The 25671-nt window shown below is 35.0% G+C and overlaps 1 protein-coding gene across 1 annotated transcript in view; it reads left to right on the forward strand.

The window, feature by feature from the left end:
• The first annotated feature begins 14453 nt into the window (after positions 1-14453).
• Positions 14454-25671, forward strand: part of LOC113072454 (neurobeachin-like) — a 96697-nt gene continuing 85479 nt past the window's right edge. Inside the window, exon 1 of the mRNA XM_026245435.1 lies at positions 14454-14552. Within this exon, the coding sequence (XP_026101220.1) occupies positions 14454-14552 (99 nt within the window). The remainder of the gene's footprint in view (positions 14553-25671) is intronic.

Here is a 25671-nt window from a genome sequence, read left to right on the forward strand (position 1 = left end):
GAATAGCCAGCACTCTCCACCCTCAAAACCATGTCTGAGGTGAGACCCTTGAGCAAGGCACTGAACCTTCAACTGCTCCCTGGGTAGCTTGTAAAGATGGCTTGCGCATTTTACCTTCACTTTCAAATAGCGGCAATTCGGCATAAAGTTATTGTTCATTTTTAGTTCATTTGAATTCTCCCTCTTTTCCTCGCTTTCCTTTGCTTTTAAATAGTTTAAAAGTGTCGTGTGCATTTTACTTTTGAATTAGTGGCAGTTCATTGTCAATTGCTTGAAGGCAACAACAAAATTCAATGTGAAACTCACTTTAGCCCATAAATAAAACATATAACTTTTATTAATAAAACAAATAAAAATACAATATGCTATAGGGCAGGCTATACCTAATATAAAATAACAAATAACAAAGTTTAAAGCTGCAGTCCATTACTTTTTGTGGTTAAAAATGATCCAAAATCAATACATAACCAGCCAGTGTTCGAAATTATCGCATTACTTTAGCCCAATTCACAACAGTTAATTTATAATAATGTTTTCTAATTTGAGTGGTTCTGGTAGATTTTCACGGGGAAGAAGTTGTCTCGGCTACAGATAGCCTGGGTTTACACAAGGTGTGTATTTTAAAGACAACCAGGTCAATGGGAGCATAGTAAGCTTTTTGGGTTGAAATAATTTCTTAAAATGAAATTCGAACGATTTGACAATTAAAGATTAGACTGTACAGAAATTGAAATCGACATGCTAATACACACTATACAAACAATGCTGATGATTTTAACATTAACAATTTAAGAAAAAGGTATAACAATAATAATAATTTGCAGGGTTTGATGTGATATGAGCTAATCAATCGTTAGATTAAATCACCATTGGTAGCGTGATTTATTGTACTGCTTTTTTTCCTCAGTTGGTCAGAACAAAGCATGGCAGACTTGTTACTTGTTCAGATGACAATATATGGTGAAAATTCTTATTTGGGTCATATATTCCAAGATGTAGGCTAAAATCTGTGAATACTAAGTACAGTGAATATCCACACTGGTGCGGTGACTGACAGCTACACATTCACCTCAAAACAGATTCATTCGCGCTGGATCACAACCCGCGCATTGAATATAATTCTGCAAGGAACTGCAATTCCAGATTTTCAAACATAGATGGCGACAAAGAGGCAAAACTGCAGCTTTAAATAGGTATACAAAACTGGAATTAGGCTAAATAAACTAAACATATATAATCAAATAAATAAGAAACATAGAACGTTTATTAGCAGAATGAATTAGAATGTTTGGAGGCACGTCAAATAAAACTAGATAAAAAAGTTCGTCAAGACAAACTTTAAGTTGGCTTGAGAAAGCCTGGCCAGAAAATTTAAAGTTTAAAATTAAATTTTAAGTTAAGTTAAAAAGATTGTTAATTGCTATGCAGTTGCTAGGGTACCCTTAGTGGTTGCTAGGGTGTTGCCATGCAGTTGCTAGGGTACTCTGAGTGCTTGCTATGGTGTTGCCATGCGGTTGCTAGGGTACCCTGAGTGGTTGCTAAGGTGTTGCTATGCGGTTGCTAGGGTCCCCCGGAGTGGTTGCTAAGGTGTTGCTATGCGGTTGCTAGGGTACCCTGAGTGGTTGCTAAGGTGTTGCTATGCGGTTGCTAGGGTACCCTGAGTGGTTGCTAAGGTGTTGCTATGTGGTTGCTAGGGTACCCGGGGTGGTTGCTAAGATTTTGGTATGAAGTTGCTAGGATACCCTGGGTGGTTTCTAGGTTGGTTTGGATAGTTGCTAGAGTGTTGCTATCATCTTGTCTGTCTCACCTCAGTCTTCTTGTCAGTCACTTTCCTCATTTGATAAATTAAAACTGATCTGTTATGCGAGTCGACCGTTGTTCGGCACGCTACATTGGGCAGCCACATTCAGTTTTTAATTGTAGTGTCTGTTCTTTTACTGAACTAAATTATTTTTATTACTATAAAATATCACAACCACTATGGGGGTCGGTCGGTGCCACCGTGGGCAAGCTTAACACCGGTATCACCGTCAGCATCGTCTGTTGCAGTAAAACCTCTCCGAATGTGTGTGTCACTACTCACTGCTGTGTGTGTGCACCTAGATGGGTTACAAATGCAGATACAGAGTACAAATTCTTTTAAAATTTTTTTTATTTCTTTAGATTGCAGCATGTGTTGCTCTTTAAGCATGCTTCAATTTGTCAGACATTCAATTTGTTTTATTTTAAGTGATTTCTTGATTAAACAGGTCTGGCAGTAATCATTACTGAGTGTGGCAAGTGAAATTTAACTCAGTTTTCTAAAATAATGTGGTTTATCACAGTTTTTTCATGACATAACAGGAGGGGACTATACATTTTTCACATAGTGTACGCACAGGTAGGTTTGGTCAGCTTTTTTCCCAGCTTTTTTTTTTCATCATTTAAAAACTGCATTTTTAAAAACCTTTTCACGACACTGTATATATCTATATCTATATATATATATATTTTTTTTTTACAGAAACATGATTGAAACCCAAATGATGTTGTTTACAAGAGTGGCCACTGAAAATCCCTTTAAGGCACATTTGCTCAGTGGGAAAGTGGCTGAGCTGTGCTTTTGATGAATGGAGAAAGCAGTGCTTTGGTATAGTTACAGCCACAATCAACAGCAGGAAGTGAATTATGGAAGCTTCCTGGTGCTCCACCTTCACCAAAAGCTTTTTTTTTTTTCCTTTCCAAGAAGTGGTGTCCGGGCAACCAGTCCTGATACATATCACCCTTTGCCTTGAGAATAAAGCAAGACAGCCACTATTAGATTTGGTCCCAGACAAATGTAGTCCAAAGGAATGACTGTGAATCTAATATGTTCTTTTCTAAAAATGTTTTTTTGGTTGCTACTGAGCACTACATCCTTTTTTATAGAACATGTTTTCTCTTGAGTCTTCCTGAATCCTCAGTCCATCTGCTTTAAACACTGAGGTGAGAGAATCTTGAAGAAACAAGGATGCAAGACGCACATGTTGCCTTGACACCACTTACAGACCAGTCTGGAATAACAAGTGTCTTTAACAAGATGTTCTGCTGATTCTTGAATGCTATTTCTCCTATTGCTCTTTATTGCTTTTTTGTTTGGTCTTTTGTGTTGCAAATCTTTTATTGTTTGTACTAACCTGATGTTGAGAGATGTAAGAAGTGACTGCATCAGAAAATGCTCTCAAAATATATATTTAAAATACAGATATATATCAAACCTTTGGAATTAGGGTTTATATACACACACACACACACACACACACACACATATATGTGTGTGTTTGTGTATGTATACATGTATACATATACTTTTTAAGATGCTTTTCATAGTTTGACAGAATTTCCTTTAATAATGAATTCATCAAATTTATTTAATGATCACTATTTAATCAAAGCTGAATTGTACAAATACTTAAATTGCATGTCATGGCATTTTTTTGTGTCAACTTTGTAATTATATAATATACTCCCTCTTTGTTGTTATTCAAATATTTAAATGGTGGGCTGTAATAAAAAATCATTTTCATGACAGAATTATTTAAACATACAGTATAAAGACAACTCTAACAGGTTCAGTTAAATATATGTAATGTATATTCTTAATGCATGTAAATGTCTTCTGTAGTTATTTTTTAACAATTTTATGGACATTGAATGGCATTTGTGAGGTATATGTAATGTTACTTGATATTTTATGGAAACATCCCAGGATTCTTTGATGAATAAAAAGTTCAAAAGAGCAGCACTCATTTGACATAGGAGTCTTTTGTAACTTTATACATCTCTTCATGACAGTCACTCTTTGGTTTCACGAGCAACAGGAAATGGGGCATTTTATCAGTCCCTTGGTTTTTATTTGGTTTGCCCCTCCCTACTCAACTTTTATTGGCTAAATATCCTGTTCTTCATAAACATCAAATATGTCCAGACTAGCTGTGATTCACATCACAATGCTTAGCAGTTTCCCATTCAGTATGGATAGACATCCATGTTATTTTTAAAGAGCCCACTGAGGCAAGCTAAATTGTTATCAACACTTTTCTGGTGAGAAGCCAAGTTAATTTGGTTGAAAGTAAAGAGGCGTTTCCTTCATTTCCAGGTCCTTTCCTCCTCCTAAACACCTGGGTGAATGGGGTACAGTTAATTGCAGTGCAGGAACCTAAAGAGATAACTGTTGTGTGTTTGTGCCGAGGGAGCGGTGGGGATATATCTACCCTGACAGACGAGTAAGTGAGCAGCATGTTCAAACAGCCGGAGCTTAGAGCCAAGCTGGATGTGTAATGCATTCGGAGTACTTCTGTTCCAACAGGTTCTGGCAAACGCGGTCTCTTCAGACGTGTCTCTGAACAATGGGAAGAAGGCCAAACGGCTGGGAAAAGGATGTGCATATACTTGCGGGATTTGTGTAACTCGTTATGATAATGCAGCGTGCTTGTAGCATCAGAAAAGTTTGGGTTCTTTAGTGAATATTGCATATTAGCATTCAGAATGAGACGACGACTCCAGCGCACACAAAGCTTTTGTGTTCAAAAAAACTCATTAGTATTATGCTTCCACATTAATTGTCTCTTTTTCTAACCAGATTTGTGTACGCCGCCATCCTGTGTACTTCTCCTTGGGTCTTTAATGCGTTTACCTCCAAGTCTCTGAGTGCTCTTTGCGGTCTATGTGCTGTCCCTGGCTTTTTTAAGTCCTTGTGTGCTGTTTGCCTGCTGGGTTATCACAGTAGCCAGTTGTCAGGGATAGGCAGACGCTCACAGGCTGGCTTTTGTTTTGCACTCCTTGTCTGTCTGTGTGCGCTGCCAGCGGATGGTGCTCTCTCAGTGAGGACTGCTGTGAAGAGTCAGAGAAAGGCAACAGCGCAGATGTGTGGAGAGTTATCTGAGCCTGGCAGACACCGTGAACATCCTTCTGTGGTTTTTCTTCGCTGCGTTCCTCGATGGACGGCGGAGATCGCACTGAGAGAGCTTTATGACAGAGCAAGAGCAGCGTATTGAAGTCTTTCACATCTTTTTCAGCATGCAGAGTTCCCAGTTTTTCACCAAATGAATTCCATTTCCAGGCATTTGGGATTACTTTTTGGTTGCACTCTCAAAATATATCTTTATATTATATTTATTTATAAATCTACCCTGGGTTTACTTCCCTCATATCTTTATACTCACATCTGTAAAAAATCAGTTCGTAGCTATAACCTTCGGTCCCAGGATTTTTTCTTATTGTCTGTTCCAGTGGTACGTACTGAATTAGTGAAAAAGACATTTAAATTTGCTGCTCCCTTTGCCTGGAATAATTTGCAAATGAAATTAAAATTTAAGGAGCTGGTTTCACTAGATGAGACGGAAACATTGGGCTGTAGATGTTTTGTAGATGTACTGTCTGTATTGATATTCTTTTTATGTATTTACTGTATGGATGTGTTAAACCCACATGAGCAGTGTTACTGTCAATCTTGGCCAGGACATTTTTAATCTCAATGTACTTCTTTTCCTGGTAAAATAAAGGTTATAATAATAATAATTCATTTGGTAAAGGACAAAATTCACTTATATTTCCATTTTTTATCTGATCCTGCTAAAAATAATACCAGCATGTTGATCCAGTCTGATTTTTGCTGGTTTGATGTTAGTCTACTTGTTAAACCATCGCAGTCACGTTGTTCACCATCAAAAAACGGAGCATGGTCTTTCTGACAAGGCCAGTTGACCAAGTAAGTCTTGCTGGTATCTTAGTTAAGTAGTCTTCTGTGGACATCAGAACACTAGCATCTAAAACCCAACAAATGGAGCAAAGCCAGTCCAGCTAGACATTCTGACCTCTTAGAGGGAAAGCTAAGGGATTTGCTGATCGAAACAGCCTCAACACAACCGCAATTATCACCCACACGCCGCGTCAATTAGTTCAAGCAGATAATTTGGTGAAACATTGAACCCCACATTTGCAGGGACCGGAGCTCAGCAGCTCCATTACAGCCGAGAGACCTGATCTCTTCTCGTCCTCTGACTGCTTTTTCAGTCACCTTCTCTCATTCATTATCCTCTCCCATCCACCCTGTCAGTGCTGGGAGCTCTAGCGGTCATGTGTAATCTCTGTCTGTGAGGCAGCTGACATGTCGAAGCCTTTGGCTATTGTTTTCCTTCAGTCAGGTGCTGCTGTATTAGGTTTAATGTGAACTGCTTTGAGCGGGTTACTATCTATCCATCCATCCATCCATCTATGTGTTTGTGTGTGTGTGTGTGTATATGTGTGTATATATATATATATATTAGGGGTGTAACGGTTCACAAAATTCACGGTTCGGTTCGATACGATACACTGATGTCACGGTTCGGTTCGGTTCGGTTCGATACGTTTTAGATACAGCAAAATGTAAAAACATCTCAACTTTTCAGAATGCCGCAAGCGCACCGCGGGTCATGTGACAAGAACCAACCAATCAGCTTCATCCTTTCCCGTAACAACGTTGAGAGCTCAGCCAAGATGAAGGAACAGCTGATCATAGTTGTATATGGATTGCAATTTTGAAATAAATTCAGTAGCAGAGCTACTGCAAGCGATTTTTAGAGCTGCAAATCCATTTATCCTTCGCTGAAATTTCCGCATCTCATGGAGAGAGCACGTCATTGTTGCTTAGCAAAGACAGACGCCTCAGGAGAAAGACGCGCTTAGCGTTTTCCATGCGTTTTTAGGCACGATATGTGAACGGCCCCTAAGGCGCTCGCTCACTCAGCACGCGCTGAAGGCTCGTTGCAAAATGTCTAATGCATTTAACAGACCAGAAATATAAGATCCTAAAATAACCAACAGGTCTGGTGTTTGGGTTGGATTCCCTGTAAGCTATAGTGTCTAAATGCTGCAGGGATAGTTTGCTGCGTGCATGTTTCTCCTTTTTTTCGTCTTTTCCCAGATAGTACTGAGGCATATATCCCAGATATTCCCGCTGGTTTTTTTTTTTTTTTTTTGTATTCCCGCTGGTGTACCCTGTCATGTTGCAGATGCGACATACCGTTGTTTATTTATCCACCACTCTCTTTCCATCACCATTATAGCTTAAAGGGAATCCAAAGTGCACCCAAACACCAGACCTGTTGGTTATTGGGGGATCTTCTCATTTCTAGTCTGTTAAACGCATTGGCTATTTTGCAACGAGCCTTCAGCGTGTATTGAGTGAGCGAGCGCCTGCTGAGTAGCCTAACATAAACATATAAGATGGTGTTTTTTTCTTCTTCGGGAGTGTCAGGGGCGTTGCCTGTTACGTTGTTTGGGTTATTGGGCTACCTTGTTGAACGCATATCATTATATTTCTTTCTCTCTCTTTTTTTTTTTTCAAATTTAATTAATTACTCCAACGAACCGTTCGGTATACATAATGCGTACCGCGTACCGAACCGAAAGCGTCGTACCGAACGGTTCAATACGAATACGCGTATCGTTACACCCCTAATATATATATATATATATATATATATATATATATATATATATATATATATATATATATATATTCCAAAAGTTATGTAAACTTGTTCTGAAAGTGTACAAAAAAAAGAAAGTCCACAAAAGTGTAAATGTTTTTATGACGTTGTATTAACATTTATGCTTTAAGATGTTACATTTACATTGTTACAAAGCAGCAGTGATAACCATTTATTTTATTTTATTCTGAGCCAAGTTTTTGCCTTTTCCATAATTTAAAACAGTACCTATGACTGTCCAAACTTTAGTAAGAGTTCATGTATGGGGTTGTTTTCACGTCAACTGCATTTATTTAATCTTTTTTAGTTTGTATTTTTGCATCCTAATGAGCTTTTCATCACAACACACTGAATCAGTCAGAGAGAGTGTTTGTGGATCATTTTCTGTCTGATTGTGTGGAGCCATATAATTATCTTCTGCATAATTGGGGTTCTCAGAGCACTATCAGCATGCTGCTGTGCCCTTTCTTGTCTCAAAACGAAATAAGTTGACCCTCATTATATTCTTTAAAGAATGTGAAGGTTTGCTTTTTTGTTAGTGGAGCTGAACACTGCTTTGAAAGCTGAAGTCCAAAGTCTCATTTCTTTTGTTACATCTTTCAGTCTGTGCTATCTTTTCTGTTTTGACATGATGCATCCATCAGTGGCCAAAATGTGGCTTCAAAACGTTTGCTTAAGATACAGCACGAACAAAAATGAAAATTGTTATAATTTACTGACAAGATTCTTTTTTTTTAAACAAGGTGGATGCTCTAAGCTGTTTTTTATATACTGTTCAGCTGTGTAACATCCACCTTTGCAGAGCATTAATAGGGATCCTAACATTGCATTGATACGTATTTCTTTGAGGAAATAAACCCATGGGCCTAATTCTTTTCCAGTCCAGGTTCAAGCAGAATTTAAATAGGAAATAGGAAAGTCTCAAAAGAGCATTTTCCATTTCTTGAAATTGAAATGGGTTTTCGATGGAACCAATCTTTCTTCTGGCCTGTAGCACATGCGAGAAACCTGCTTCTCAAAAAGAAGAATAGGAGCTGTAATGCATTGAATTGAGTATACAATTTGGAGTAAATTGCAGCATGTATAATTTCCCATACTTTAGAATGCACTCAACTATCACCGTACTAATGCTCTGTGCATTAGTAAGATATTAATTTCAAAAAAGAGCATTGTGCATTGTGTAGAACTTCCTTTTGAGGATTAATTCTGCGCGGCATGTTCTGGTAACTAGCGAGAGGGGAACCTTGACAAGCTTGCTAGATTAGGTCTGACAAGATTTGCTGATGCAAATAATTACACTGTTGATCAAATAAGCCACTAATAGAGCCATCAATCATATGTTCTGAGGAAGTCTGCCATTTCCAGACAGTTCAGCTGTCATCTATCTATTTCTTAAATGGAAGAGTTCACTTTTGATGAATTGTGTTTGTTACTTTATAATTTCACAAATATTTTCAGATACTACTCCAGCTGATTTGCTCTGGGATAATATATTATTATTTTTTTTTTTTGTTATATTTATGTGCCTTTTATTTTGAAGTATTGGGTGGAGAGAGGGGATTGGGGTCACTGTGAGCACAGTTGTGCTATATGTCGACACACTAACCACAAGGCTGTCGGCGCCGACCTCTGGCATAATTTCTGTTATATAAAATAACCTTTATTGTCACTAGCTTGCATAACTTGTTGACTACCACAGTCAATTAATAATTAATAATTAATTATAATTAATTATAATTAATAATATCACATCAAATTACTGATATTCTCCAACTATATATGTTTGTATTTGTTTACGTCTGGAATTACATATAAAAAATATTTACTATTATTATTACTATTATTATTACTACAATAATATCTATCTATCTATCTATCTATCTATCTATCTATCTATCTATCTATCTATCTATATATATATATATATATATATATATATATATATATATATATATATATATATATATATATATGCTAATGTCAAAAATATATGAAATAATTTTAAATGTATATATTTCATATATACTGTATGTATGTGTGTGTGTGTGTATATATATATATATATATATATATATATATATATATATATATATTTGAAAATCTAAATAATAATCATAGTCATAATAATAAGTATGTTTTATTTTTTTTTATTTGTATTTTTTTAATGCATTTAGCATACACTTTTATCCAAAGCGACTTACAGTGCATTCAGGCTATAAATTTTTACCTATCATGTGTTCCCGGGGAATCGAGCCCCCAACCTTGCGCTTGATAAATAAATACAATAAATTGTATAAATAAATACAAACAAATCTAATTTGATACTATTACACTTTAATACAACGTTTTGTCTTTTATAAATTTTTTATAAAATAATATAATAAAAAAAATGTAATTTACTTTCACAGTGGTATGCATATTGGCGAACCAAAAGTGCATGGATCTTGACAGAAGCTTGTCACTGCCAGGGTTGTGAGAGAGTGTCTTGTGGACAATAGATAAGTGCATGTGTATGTCAGTGCACCTGAGCACACCTTGGCTGGCTGTGAATTTTTCATAAGTCTTTCAGTTGTTCTCTGGTGGGGGCACGACAACCCACTGTGAAGGAGAGGAGACCATATGTGGAGAGAGCTTCCATTACCTGTGTCTCTAAATGAAATTACTTTTTCATTAGTCTAGCGCTTTGTCCTTGATTGATGGGGGATGGCATTGCAAAGGATAACTGAATTTGAATAGAATTTCATGCTGGCATCACAACGTGATCATAAAAATGTATTAGTATTATTATTTATGGTCAGAGGCTTAACTTTGGAAATTAAAATGGAAAGAAACTATAGTCAAACCTAAAGCTATTCTGCCGTTCAAAGGCAAAAGACCGTAACTTAAATTTTTGTTGAAAATGAGTTTTTGATGTTTTTGGGACATTCAAGACATTCTTTATCATGTATTTAAGTATCCTGAGTCAATTTTGTTGTTTTTTTAACGAGAAAATAATGGGTAATCTCAAACGTAAATTCGAAAAGCCCCAGAGAAACCAAGAGATGTTTAATCCACAAGCATTCTAGGTATTATTCCTGCTTGTTGGTGTTCACATCAATCCACAAATCGTTATTTTAGGTTAGGCTACTTCATACATATTTAAGTCAAAAGCAATTATGCTATGTCTAGCATTGTTTTACATTACTGAGCATAACAAATAAATTGGTATCCATAGTATCCACTCATGTTTAACTTTTAGTCTGCTTGTTACGGTCAAAAAATCCTTAATACAATCACATTGCTATATGCAAAACCTATATGAGACAGCCCATGATCACTAGATTTTTTTCAGGTGTTACTATAACGATTTTGTAAATGGTGATCAGCAACCAAATATTGATAATGTGGAAGTTACTGCCTTTTGCCTTGGTGTGACTTCTCAAATTTCGCATACAATGCAAAGGCAGAGTACATTAACTTCAAAATAGGGGAAAAGTTTCAGCTCACAATTTTTCATTACTAAAACATCGTATTGCTAAATTCCCAGTGAGCTACCTATAATTAAATTGGCTGGACAAGTAAAAAACTTTAAAGTCATTTTTCTCAGTTTCACACTCTAGCGAGTTAAAGGTCCCCTTCTTTGTGATTCCATGTTTTAAACTTTAGTTAGTGTGTAATGTTGTTGTTAGAGTATAAATAATATCTGTAAAATTCTAAAGCTCAAAATTCAAAGCCAAGCGAGATATTTTATTTAACAGAATTCGCCTACAAAAAACGACCCGTTTGGACTACATCCCTCTTGTTCCTGCAGTAATGACGTCACTATAACAGTTTTTTGACTAACCTCCGCCCACGTGAATTCACAAACAGGGGGCGTGGCCTTGTTGCGCTCCGACAGAGAAGAGGAAGAGTTGCGTTTGTTTGTCAACATGTCGTTGAAACGCTCTTATTTTCATCTTGGAGTCCAATCATCTTTATTTGGCCTTCCCAGGGTCGCTGTACTTGGAGATTAATGGTTACAATTTATGTTTAACTCGGTTCCCGAAAATTATAATCCACATGTAAAACTATGTGCAGCACATTTTTCTGAGGACAGCTTGCTGAGGACAACTTCCTCAATCTCAATCAGTTTAATGCCGGATTCGCACAAAGATTATTCTTGAAAGATGGAGCAGTTCCCTCTTTGTCTGAAGAAGGCGTTGTTTATGGACCACAACCGGTAAGTGTATTCTATTATTTAAGTTGGTGCATTTAACAGTATCTGTAACTTATTACACAAAGGGCAACGCTTTTTAGCTTTGTTAACTAGATGTTAGGGCTGTGCAAAAAAACGAATGCGATTTTCATGCGCATCTCGTCAGTAAAAACGCTCCTGTGATTATAAGTACATCTCCAGCACATGCTCTTGCACACTTGCTTCTCAAAACTAGTCCAACCGCGCATTTCCAGGAGGTCAGTCTGCTCTAAGCTGGTGTCGAATCACAACACAGGAACCGCTGGCCCAATCAGAACTTGTTATGTATTTCTGAAGGAGGAACTTTATAGAACAAGGAAGTCATCAGCCCGTTTTTATGACAGTGAAAACAGCGGTATACAGATAGGCGAATTGTGTGAAAAATACTGTGTTTTTTTACACGCGAAACATGAACACATGTTATATTTCACACTGTAAACACAATCAAAGCTTCAAAAAAGTGCGAAAAATGGGACATTTAAGGTCTATTTTCTTTGAAGGCCAATAATGCTTAAAATTGCAAGTATTCAAAAAACTACACTGGCAGTATCCTAACCAGTGTTGGTACATCCTAAAGATATTTATTTGAAATGCTCAACATAGGCAGGGACTTGCATGTCGCTAAGATGGCTTTCTGCACAGGATATGTGACTCCCACTAGAGTTTAATGTCATATTTGAGTTTGATGTTAACTGAAAAAATTGCTTTACTTTTTATGCCCTAAATGTTCTGTCTTAGGCAGCTCATTATGTTTTAAAAGAGAGCATATGTGTGTGAGTGTGTTTGGCGTATTCAAATGTGTGATGGCAGGTGTTTTGTGTGCCTCCGTGATGAGTGATATGTGCACGCATGACAGGTTGAACAGGTAGGGGGCCATTACTAAGTCAAGGTAATAACTCAGTCAAGGTCAAAAAGGACAGAGCACTGGGATGATGGACAGGAGGCCTGAGGTGTGATTGGTGTCCTGTGGGGAAAACATTAGCCTGGGGGACACGTGTCAAATTGTGTTTTACAGACAGATACAGAACCAAAATAAACACAGATCTTGACGTTCATCCTGAAAAATCTTCAAATTAGGCTGGAAAAAACGTGTCTATATTTTCGCAAAACTCTACATTTTATATATGTACCTCGACATAAAATCCAATTCAGTTTCCAACTGAAATGAACACTAGAGGCTTTTATGTGTTTTCAAAACATAATGATTACAAAGGCAAAATATTGGTTAATAAAGATATATTTCATGCAGTTCCTTACATTCTGTATGATTTCAAAACACCTTTACCATAATGCACATTTTGATGTTTGCTTTACATAAATAGCTTAATATATGGCTTTTCTGACATAGTAAACTTGCTCAGTAACTCACCCGGTACAGTGTCGAACTTGCGATGCGGTGCTCCTGTGTGAAATCGTACATAATAAAAGAGCTCAAGGTTTGTGGAATCAGGCTAAAATTGCATGGTAGCTTAAAGAAATATTAAAGGTTTGCTTTTGTTAACACTATCGCTTAGGCTGAAGGTTGGATTTAGTGTAGGTTGCAAACAGAATAGAGCATTAAACTTTCAACAACCAACATATTCAAATATTGCCAGAACCACAGTCATCTATTTCGGCTAAAACTGAAGTCTCTGAGTGCCACTTTAATAAGCATTTCACTTTGAAAGTGTTGCAAAACATAATAATAATAATAATAATAATAATAATAATAATAATAATGCAGAAAAAATGGCGTATATATTTTTATTGTTTTATCAAGTATTTATTTAAATAAGACATTCAGAGGTACTTTTTCTTAGTTAAAAAGTGTACTTTTGCCTCTCAGGAAGTAATAGAGATTCTAAAATGTTTTTGTGTTTTATCCTAAGGAGCTTTAGACAAACAAACTGTACATCAGAATACAAGGGAAGGTACCTGTCAAGTTGCCATGCACTATTTCATTATTTATTGCTAATAAATGTCTCCTGTAGTCATTGAACCTAAATTGACTAATGGAGTAAAGATGTTTTATTTGATGGGTCCAGTAAATGTGATTTAAATGAGTTTTCCATTAACTATAGTGAGGAACCATTGAATGGGATTTAACATGTGATAATTGATGTAATTAATAAAACAAGCCAAATGTTGATGATTCGAAGATCACAATTAATATAACAGCTGTGTTTTTGAACATAATTTTAAAATGTATTAGTATTATTTGTTGTATTTATTTATTTTATTAACATTTTTGTTAATCAATGTTCTTGCCTATTTCTTGGCCATTTCCATTTAATTAGGGTTCCTTGGGATGTACGCCAAAAAAAAAAAAAAAAGGATAAAAATTGTTTATACATTATCTTTATCTGAGAAAGATACCCAAATTTAAGTTACTGTTTCTCTTCACTGTAGTTTACTAAATAAAACCAAACGGTATTTTTTTTTAGCCTGAACTATTCCTTTAAATTAACAGGCAATGCACACATTTAGTGCTTCCTTTAAACTCTTTTACTGAAGTGAACATGCAACGTATACAAATCCGTTACAGGTTTGACATTATGATCTATCAAAATCATCCCTCAAAGAAAAGCATATAATGGGTTCCTGCTTTAAATTTGTCTCACCTTGTGTTAGCTCACAGCTGCTCAGTGGGCTATAAGTGCTAAAGCTGTTCCTGGTATAATGAGCTTAAGAGATAATTATTTCTTTCAGTCTACTGACAGGGAGCATGACAGACATTTAAATGAAATGCAGCCGAGCAGGATGGAGAGATGAAAGTGCAGAAGAATGCCAGGAAGCGGCGTCTGTCCTCGCCCGCTGAGAACCAGCAGTACATGGATGTTTGGAAGCTGAGCATCTCTCATAGGGTGGTGAGTTGGGAGAGAGAGGTCGTTATTGTCTCCTCCCTTGTATTTAAGGCTCTGAGAGTAAACTGGAAATGAGAGACTGCTCTTAAAGGCTTGTTCACCCAAAAATGAAAATTTTTTGTAATTCCAACCCCAACCTTGTTTCTTTTCATTGTCTGTTACTCAACCATTTGGTCCTCTAATACGGTGCTTTTGTGGCCTTAAAAGCCCAGGTCTCATATCATTGTAATTGTATAGACCAACATAGTCATCAAAATTTCTGCTTTTGTGTTCCGCAGAAGAAAAAAGGTCACACAGATTAAGAACAACGTGATGGAGAGTAAATGTTTTGTGTTTTTGTATGTACTGTCCCTTTAAAAGGACATGCAACCTGCAGAGTCAGTCACTTTTACAGCCACAGTTGGGCTTTTTTTTCCACTTTAGTCATGAAGAATTGGTTGTTGGACTCACTGGACTGTATAGTTCTTTCTACTCAAAGCTTTTCACTGATAGTTTCTACTTCTGAATGAACAAAAAGAGACAGTTCATCCCGAAATGAAATTATTTAGTCATGTTGTTAAAAACCCATATCATATCCTTTTTGTCAGTGGAACAAAAAGGGATCTTTCTTCACAAAATTATCATATGGCTTCAAAAATTGCCAAATGGGCTACAGTTCTTTATAGTCCTTTTTAATCTTGACTTTTTCAAAATCTCCAGGGATGCATTAAATATCGGTACTATATATCGGCCAATGCATTATTAGTATTATTATTATTAACTATGGTTGATATTGTGTATGCATTTTGTTTTAGTTTTTTTTTTTTTTGGGTAGGAACGATTTTGAAATGACGTGCCTTATGTTCACCTAGTCTGCATATATTTGATTGTAAATACAGGGGGGAAACAGTAATATTCTGAAATGTAATTACAATGGCAAATGGCTATTTTCTATTTGAATATATGTATTTTAAAATGTAATCATTGCTGTATAAAAGCAGTTATTAAAAAAAATAACTAAATGACTTTGACTAAATAACTTAATTATAACTTAATAAATTAATAAAGAAATCAAGTAAAATAACCTGCTTTCGCATTCAATCCAAATGTGACAAGCTTTTCTTTGGTTTCATTGTTGACTGCATCATTTGTAGTATTGATCAGACTATCCATGGTGATAATGGAAGATTTTTTTTTAGCGCTTTGAACCACTTTATTACTTTTCCAGACTCAATCGCCTGTGGAATCATTTTTCACTTTCATGGTGTTACATTTTTAACTGAAGAAAAAGATATCATCGATTCCGCATTATTTCTAAATACATGCTGCCGCAATGAATGCTTATCTCTGAGTTTTTCAAATTGTAACCCTTAATGATTTTTAAAAGCTATCTGGTTCCTTTTTGCTAGGAGCTTAAGACTTTCTAAATCCCTCCCAACTGGAACACAATCAAAACCTATTTCTGAAACTTGAGGAATATCTCTTTTAAAACCTCTCGCCTCTTGCTGTTCATCTGCTGTTGGTGAAGCGTGCAGTGCAATGCTCTTGATGAGGCCTGTAACTGGAGATGACATCAAAGATAAGTGGGATTATATTGGCTTTACGGCACTCTGCGCCACTGGCTTGGATCTGCGAAGGATGAAGTGGAAGCTTGAAGGAGACAGCCAAGATATCCCAGCGGGGACAGGGAACATTTGGATAGACTATGAGTAACTGAGCAGTTTTGGATACTTGACTAAGAAGCCAAGGGTTCTTGGTTTAGATCCGACTGAGTCAGTGCTCTTGGGCATGTTGAGTGTCTTTAATACTTGCTCCTGCTGCATGCCTGTTGTGTGTCACTTGGATAAGAACATCTGCTAATTGGCAGCTGCAGAAAACTTGGAACTGCAAGGACCAAGGCGCTGCATCAAAGACGTAGGTTCGGTATGAATAATTGTAATAATAAAACCTTCATATTCATCGGGAAGAAGGAGGCGGGAACCGGCGCACAATCAAAACGAAACTTTAATAATCTAAAATAAACACAAAACCGTGCACCAGCCCCTCACGGATGACTGATGCGCTCAAGTATAAACCAAAACACAACTAAAAGCCCAGGCCTGGTCCTCTCTCGTCCTTCACTATCGTCGCTCCAGTTTTATATCATTCATCTCCTACGTGGGACTCGAGACCGGTGGTGGGTCGCAGGTGTCGCTGATTTCCCAATCATTCCGCCGGCTCACTCCTTGTTCCCACATCCCTCGGCCCCACCCCACTCGCCACAATAATATATGGCTATAATATAATATATTAATTATAATATATATGTAATTTTTTTTAGGTTAAGTACGTAATGACAAAGTCATAATCCACCAGTCTGTAGACAAATAGAAGAATTTTTTTTTTTTTTTTTACTCTTCTCACTTTGACAGTATTTTAAATGTGTAATATGTTAAGTGTGCTGTATGTTTCTTATCTAAGAGGCATTTCTATAATTTTCTTAAAACATTTAAAAAAAAACACTAAATATGATTAATTTAATTATTCTTTTAATTGTATTTTATTAACACTGAATATTTCTCTTTTGCTTTTAGTTTTGTTTACAAACACTGAGCCCAAAATGTTTTTCTGTTAACTTCTATTAAAACATTTGAGCCATGTTATAGTTATCTGTCTTTAATTTAACTTTCATTTTATGGGCTTTTTCTTTGTCAAATCGCAAAAACCTTGGTACTATTAATAAAAACAATAGTAGTATCTCAGTGATATTTAAATAAAAAAACTGCTGAAAAACTGAAATGTGAAAGAAGCTGCGTTAATCTGAAATTGTCATTTTAAATGTATGTGTAAAAACTTTTTTTTTCAAGTTTTGAATATTTATATTAAAAGTTTTGAGCCAGTTTTAATTAGATGATATTGATGTGTCTTTCATTGAGAAGAAAAAAAAAAGTATTAGTATAACTATCATTTTATGAGTTATTACTTTATCAAATCTCAAAAACGTTGGTACTTTTGTTAGGGGCATGCATAATTATGTCATCACTGCATTTTTTATTCAAAAATTGTATTCGGACTCAATTTTTAGTTTTTTTGAAGACCAAATATTTCATTACTATACATAGTTCACCAGTGTCTAATTTGTTTTGTAGAGCCTTTGACATCACATCTTCGGATAGTTGCTAATGAAGGCATTGAGACTGTTGCTACAGCATCAGTTACATGGTTTCACTGCTCTTTACAAATCCTGTCCCGTTGCCTCATGGGATAGTAAAGTGTCCATGAGATGTGCGCTTCAGTATGAATTTGAATTTGGGTATACTACTCTATTCGCATACTGTTTTTCACCCACTATAGACACATCGGAACACAGGGTATATGTTCATTATCCTGCAGCTCTAGAGCGATGAGTCACATGACATTTATGGCTCAGAACATCCTAATGACATATGGTGAAAATCTGCTCCTTTAATACCTGCTTTTAGCATCCGAGTTGTAAATACACTGCATTTCTGACTTAGAAGCTTTGCACTTTCATAAACACAGGTGTGTAAAGGCCATACTCACTGGGCTGAAATGTGTGTGTATGTGTGTGTACTGCAGGACCACTCTCTACTTCAGCAGCGTGTGTGACCTGCATACTAACACCGTCTCATACCTGCTATAAAGTGTGTCGCAGTGGCACTGAGGGACTCTGAATCCAGCCAGTCGTGTGCTGAAAAACGATTTACACACTCTCTCAGTCACTGTTGTTCTGTTTGTTCCTTCTTTTCTCCACTTTCTCCATTACTTCCCAAACACACACACACACACACATAATGTGTTTGCCCGCATTGCAGTGGGCTTGTGGTAAGCCTCATGGGGGTTCTTTGGTTTTTAGCCACCTATCGCAGCCCACATTTGTTATGCGCGGGTGTGTGAGTGTGTGTGCTGGAGACTGGTGGTTAAAGAGCCGGTGTGATCCATGAACTATCACTGAGCGGGACACTAAACCCCTGGTTGCTCCATTGGGAGTTGCCCCTGCAGTAAGAGTAGTGTAAGCTGTTTAGAAAAGAACATCAGCTAAACAAAAACATAGTAAAATAAAATAAGTGGTTCACCTAAAATAATAATAAAAAAGTCATTTACTCACCATTATATTGTTACTCAATCCTGTATGTTTTTTTTCTCTGTGGAACACAAAAGAAGAACTTCACTTAACTTTTTTTTTTCCATTAGTGATGTTTTTTTATTAATATTATTATTCTTTCTGGAGCTTGGCAGACTTGATTACAGTCAATTGTTGTATGGAAAAGAGCTGAATAAAAATGGAAATTGTTATCATTTACTTACCCTCATGTTATTGCATACCCCTGTGGCTTTCATTCTTATGTAACACAAAAGAAGCTGTTTTGTGGGATTTATTTTTTCCTGTCTTTGTTGAATACAGTAGAAGTGAATGAAGGCTGTTGAGCTCCAAAAATGACGCAAAGAAGCATGAAAGAACCAAGCAATTCATACAACTTATGAACATTTAGGAAAAAATTGCTTATTATTGACCAAATGCTGTACCAAAATTTATTTGTAATTTATTTGAATTATTAGAAAATTGGTTTTTATAATATTTTTATATATCACACTTTTTCTCACATCTTGATATCTTAATATCACACTTACAAATTTTTTCCTAAATGAGATTATATATCGCTTAATATCTCTCTCTGTAAATCATATCGTTGTTGAGAATTGGTCTTGAGAATTAGTATTATCACTTGGAATATGAAATAAGATACGGTGCTTTGGCATCATTGTGAAACCTGGCAGTTTGCTTTTTTTGCTATGGAGAAGAGGAAATTTAACATTCTTATTCTTTTCTGTAGTGTATACATTTTCTATAGCATTCAATGTAAGAAAAATGATTTTAAATAAAACAAAGATTATTGGAAGTCCTTCTACTTCCAAAGCTCGTGTTAAATTGAATGTGTGTTACTTGCCTTTTTTGTAATTCTTTGTGAAATGTATTATCAATTTCTGAGTGAAAAAATGTCAAAGTAAATCCTACACCAAATCTGTTCATCTGTTATTTTCTATAGCATATTCTATAGCAAGATACTATTTGTGTTTTCATTAAAATAAAGATAATGGTGAGTCAATATGATAATTAAATATTGTCAAGTGTTTTTGCATCAAAGATCTGGTGAAGCTGTACTGGAAATGTTCAGTACAGGACAGTATATTCTGTGACTTTAGATGAACTAATACTGCCGTTGACCTGGTGTCCCACATCTGTCCTCAAAGCCTCTCAGTTTGGCCACGAGCCAGTTCTCCATGTTCTCCATATTCCTGTGACTAATTTAATTGGCCTCAGAACTCAGAACTTAATAAGGTTAATGCATTGCGACAACTGTGAAAGGACTTAATTAGCCATTAGAAAGTGAAAGGCATTTGACATCCGTCATAAAAACAGATGGATTTTAATCCTGGATCACTCTGCATGTTCGACTGGAAGTGCAAGGAATTGAAGGCACAGACACAATGTATGCTGCATGATCTCCTTATATCACTAATCACTAAACAGATCATGTTGTACATTAAAGATTATAGCAGTTAAGTTTAAAAGAGTTTAATTGAGATCAATCTGCCAACCTGTTTCAGTTGCTTCAGAGCAGTTTACTGTCAATTACCAATTCACAAAAGTGTTGCAGATGTTATTTTAGCTACAATGAATGTATAGCAGAATGCAGTTCAGTCATAGAATGCAATGCACTATGTCTGCTACCTTCTTGTCATCAGCCATACTGATAAAGTGAATGTGACTGGCCTAGCCTAAAGCAGTCTCTCTCCACACACACACACACACACACACACACACACATACACCCGCACATCTCTTGTCAAACTGACTGGCTCTTGGTGAACATATGCTAATGTCTGGAGCTGTGTCATATTGGAGCACTCGCTCGTTTCCTCGCACAGCCAGCTTCCCCTCTCGCGTGCTTAGATGTCCCTTCTCTTCCACACAGGAGCTGTTCTTTTCTGATCTCCACAGATGGCTTCAGAGCTCTTTAACCTTTCCATTACAGCTACAAAAAAACCTTTTGGAGTGAATTCATAAAACGAAGAGTTTTTTTTTTTTTTTTTTGGAGGTTTAAGAGATTACTTTTACAGGCTTGCTTAAAGTGCAAAGTGGAAGTGTATTATTTCAGCAGCACCAAATGAAAGTGCAAAAATAACTTATATTTACAAAGAGAACTCTTCCAACGTGCCACTGTATGTATATATATATATATCAGTTAAAGTCTTGTGAGTTTAACTTTCTATTTTTTTCAATTGTTAGGAGATGTTTAATTTTAGGCATAAATAATAATAATAATAATAATAATAATAATAATAATAAAAAACTATATATATATATATATATATATATATATATATATATATATATATATATATATATATATATATATATATAGTCTGACTCTCCTTATATTATTATAGAAACTTTTTTTATTTTATAATCCAAAAAAATATAATATCATAATACAAAAAATTGTTTATACTATATATTTTTTTATTAATTTTATATGAATATTAGTTAAAATATTTTTGCAATATATTGTAAAGCAATTTTACAGCATTTTATTTTACATTTGTATTGTAATTTACTGTAAATTGTTCATTTGTAAATTGTTACATTTTACATTATAGTATATATTTATATATATATATATATATATATATATATATATATATAAATGTGATTCTCCTTATTATATTTTTATATGTTTATTATTTTTGTATAATAAATCACATACAAGCAAAATACGTGACCAAGGTTACATTATATATTTCAAAATGAGAAGCCAGTTTCATCAGTGCACAAGTCAAAGAGAATGAATCCAATCCTAATAATTTCCTTTTCAAGAAGTTTGGATTATTATTATTTTTTCTGGATGTTCACTCATCAGTGAGGGTCATGTCGAGTCATAAAGAAGCATGTCCGTATGATGACCCAAGGCAATTATGTGCGGTCAGATGGAAATACATGCAATGTGAATGAAGTGACCTGCTGTCATAGCGACAGGAATCACAGCTTGTTTGTCAAGCAAGAGTCAGAGTACTCTCTTCTTCATCTCACTTTTTCTGTTTTGTCCTGTCATTTATTTCCTGCTATATTGCCGTTTTATTTTCTCCTGTATGCTCACTTGCCTCAAGAGCTCTCTGATGCCTGCTTGGCACTGTTTAGTGCTTACTGGCCAGCAGAATAGATGTGGTATAAACAAAGGAGTCTCAACCAGAGACATTTTAAAATATAAGCCATAGCTGAACAGCAGTAGTCAGCTATCAGTTGTGCTGCCATTGTTCCACTTTGCAACTCAGTTTAACAGGTGTTATTGATAGAAGACATCAACAAATGACAAGGCTCTGGAAACTGATTCTGTACAGCAAACAAGCTCCGCTTGCTCTGAAATCCATTTAACAGAAGCATGCACCTCTCTCTTGTTTTCTTTCACCAAATCATTTTAGACTTGGAGACGTGCCATGGACAGTAGAGTTTGTGTTCAGCAGTTTTTCTGTGAAAATCTGAAAGAAAGGGGTTCATTTTTTTCATAATAAAATCCTCCCACAATTTATGGTTGCAGATGGTATTGACAAATTTTTCTATATGTGCCTATATGCTACATGAAGACAATAGAATAATTGCTTCCCATGCATTTTTACTAGCTCCATAAATAAACACTGCCGGTCAAATATGTTATAAGCAAAATAAAAATATATAGTGAAACAGTATTTATAATATTTGTAATGTATATTTGTAAAAAGGTGTGTGTACATATATATATATATATATATATATATATATATTTATTTATTTTGTATATTTGAGCAGCAGTATTTATTTATGGAGCTAGTAAAAATTCACACACAGCCATACAGTGAACAATATTGTAATACTATTTTTTTTTTATATTTTTATTTTATTTATAAAATATTTGACTATAAATAAATAAAACATATTGCGAAATACAATATATATTTATACATATTTATTTATAAATATTTACACACAGCCATTCAGATATGTAATTAATAAAATACATCTTGTGAAATGAATTCAACAATAAATCAGCAAATTACAATGATTTCCGAAGGACTGAAGGATCATGTGACACTTAAGACTGGAGAAATAGTTACTTAAAATTCAGCTTTCCATCACAGTTATACATTATACTTTAAAATATATTAAAATAGAAAATAGATAGATAGATAGATAGATAGATAGATAGATAGATAGATAGATAGATAGATAGATAGATAGATAGATAGATATTTTAGATTTCTCTGAAAGTGTGGCAATGGAGACAGACATACTTCATCCAATTATGTTTTGCCTTTCTCAGCTTGATTATGATTCCAGACTGCACAAGTTGCCTGTGTAGTGTGTGAGTGGCCTACAGCAGCTAGGGGTAAATTCAAGCAACAAACAGCAGATGGGGTAAATAGAGTACATGTGGTGCGTTTGATTTGGGTGGGATTTGCAGGCATTGGCAGGTTTGGGGAGCTGAGCTGTCCGTAGTGCTGAAGTCTGTCAGCTGAACTCACCAGGCTGCTGCAGGTGTCTGCCTTCTCTTTTATCAGTCATATCAAATGGAAAAGCACCGCTATGTTTTCTCTAGGTTTGTATGTTGTGTATTTGCTTCTTGGCTTCCATGCAAAGCTTGACATGATAAATAGATGCACAGAAAGAGATGTTTTGTTATAAATCATTCATAATCAGACTATCACCTTCCAATCTTGTTTCTGTTTTTATTCTGGAAGCTCTGGATTTGTGACCTCGTAACGCATTTGTCTGTCAGTATAAAATGTCTTTGACCTTTGTGAAGGTGTCTATTAGCTCTTAGTCGTTTATACACATACAGTATATGTCAAAGGAAAACACACACACACACACACACACACACATTATTTAATTTACTTATAGAACAATGTTTTTTTTTTTCTTGACAAAGCACAATAAATAAATAAATTCTATAAAATATATTTGTATAATATTTTATTACATTTTATATCTAACAAAAATATATTTTAATCTGAAGAGCAAGCCAGATGTATTAACATTTATAGAAACTAAAGTTTCTGCAATAGTAATAATAACCCCCACATATATAAATACTATAATATATGATTATGTAGCAAAACATAATCAAAAAACAAACAAAAGGGTATGTAATATTTAACATTTCATTGTCAAACAAACAAAATACTATAAAACAATAAATAAATACACATATTTAATTAATTAATTCATTTATTGATAGATTAAAACTACTGCAACAACATCTAAAACATTTACATTCTTTAGTCTGAAGCAGAAACAAAAATGTCTAAACAGATTTAGATATTTAATTTATCCAAAACATTGAGCTGTGATGCTTATTTCCTGTTCTTTTTTTAGTGTATTTTCCATTCATTAATGGGAAAATAATGTTAAAATGCTACAGTAAAATCCTGTTATTTGGTAACCGTAAAGTGCTTGAATTAATCGTAAATGTCTGTATGTATATACCTTTTGCATTTGTGGAGATCAGTGACACTTTTGCCCTTGGCCTCAGGTCACACATTTGTCTCTCAATATAAAATGTCTTTGACCTTTGTGAAGGTGTCCGTTAGCTCCTTGTTATTTCCACATTTCAAATAATTACATGTCTACAAATTCACATTGATGTTTCATCTCATTTTCCACCTCTCTCAGGCTAACAAAGAGCACCTCCTTATCCTCTGCCAGGAAGTTTTCCCCCTCATCCTTCCTTCCTTTCCTTCCTCCTGCATTGGCATTCACAGCATGACACATACCTGCTCTCTTCCTCTCTGATAAGACAGAAACAGCCCCGTGGTGCCACCGAGAGCTCGGCACATATGAGATAATTTGCTGTTTGATCAAAATAATTGCGCTGTCGGAATCATCTCAGAGAACCACTTCATTGCTGTTCGACGGATAGCGGAGGTATATAGAAAACCCATGGAGCGGATCGACATCCCATGGAATTTGGGTGTATGAATATTGTTTCATGAAATGAGATAAATGAGGTGATTTGGGTTCATCTTGATGTCCCTGGATATATGTGCTGATGCTTCTAATGTTGTGTTCCCCAGACACAGGTCTTGATGCCAGCTGACAATGAATTATTACTTAATTTTATTTATTTATTTTCTTTGGCCTTTCCATTCTAATTGAAAGGAATAGTAGAGACGGGGCTAGAAATAAGCACCTAAGCAGCTAATTGTGTTTGATAAATAAATCTCTAAATCTCTTTAGATATTAATTTTATTTTTAATAAAAAAAAATGAAATGCCAACATAATGTACTCATAAAAAAAAAAAAATTGAAATTTATTTGTTGTTGTTTGGCAAAGAAAATTCCTAATTTGAGTTACATTTTAAATTCAATAAACATTTTTGTTTTTTTAGTTTTTCAGTAAGCAATTTATCCAGTTAATTGACACTTCAATGAATTTTTTTTGCTGTTCAGATCAAGATGAATTTTATCATTAAGTTATTATAATTTTCCCCCCCATAAAATTAAAATGATTTATTTATTTATTGAGGTTTGACAAGGAAAATTACTTATTTTGGAATTCAATATTAATTATTATTATTATTATTATTATTTTTTTTTTTTTTGCTTTTCAGAAAAGTAATTGCAGTATTTTTGTCATATCTGGCTTCCTCTTCATATTAAAATATTAAAATAGTTGTTTGTTTTTTCAAACATTTTACATTTATTTTTTTTATTAATGTATTTGTTGGAAGATTCCTTATCTCTGAATTATTAGTAATTTGCTTAAAAAAAGTAAAAAGTAAAGAATTAAATGAACAACTATTGTTTTTAATACATTTTTTTTACATAAAGCCTGCTCTATGTGATTCATGACATTAGCATATTATTATTATTTTTAAAAATATATTGAATTAAATGAACAACCTATTGTTTTTAATATATTTTTGTTCCATAAATCTTGCTCTGTGTGAGTTGTGATGTCATTTATTATTAATTTATTTTTATTCTGCCAGCAATTACTCTTCGTGGCTTTAGTGGCTTTTTGTCTTTTGTCTTTCCCTTCCTGCGTCCAACTGTGTGAGACTAAATTTGTGTGCTTGTGCGAGTCTGTGATTACAGCTACGCACA

This window comes from Carassius auratus, unplaced genomic scaffold, assembly GCF_003368295.1.
Source record: "Carassius auratus strain Wakin unplaced genomic scaffold, ASM336829v1 scaf_tig00009122, whole genome shotgun sequence".
Lineage (NCBI taxonomy): Eukaryota > Metazoa > Chordata > Actinopteri > Cypriniformes > Cyprinidae > Carassius > Carassius auratus.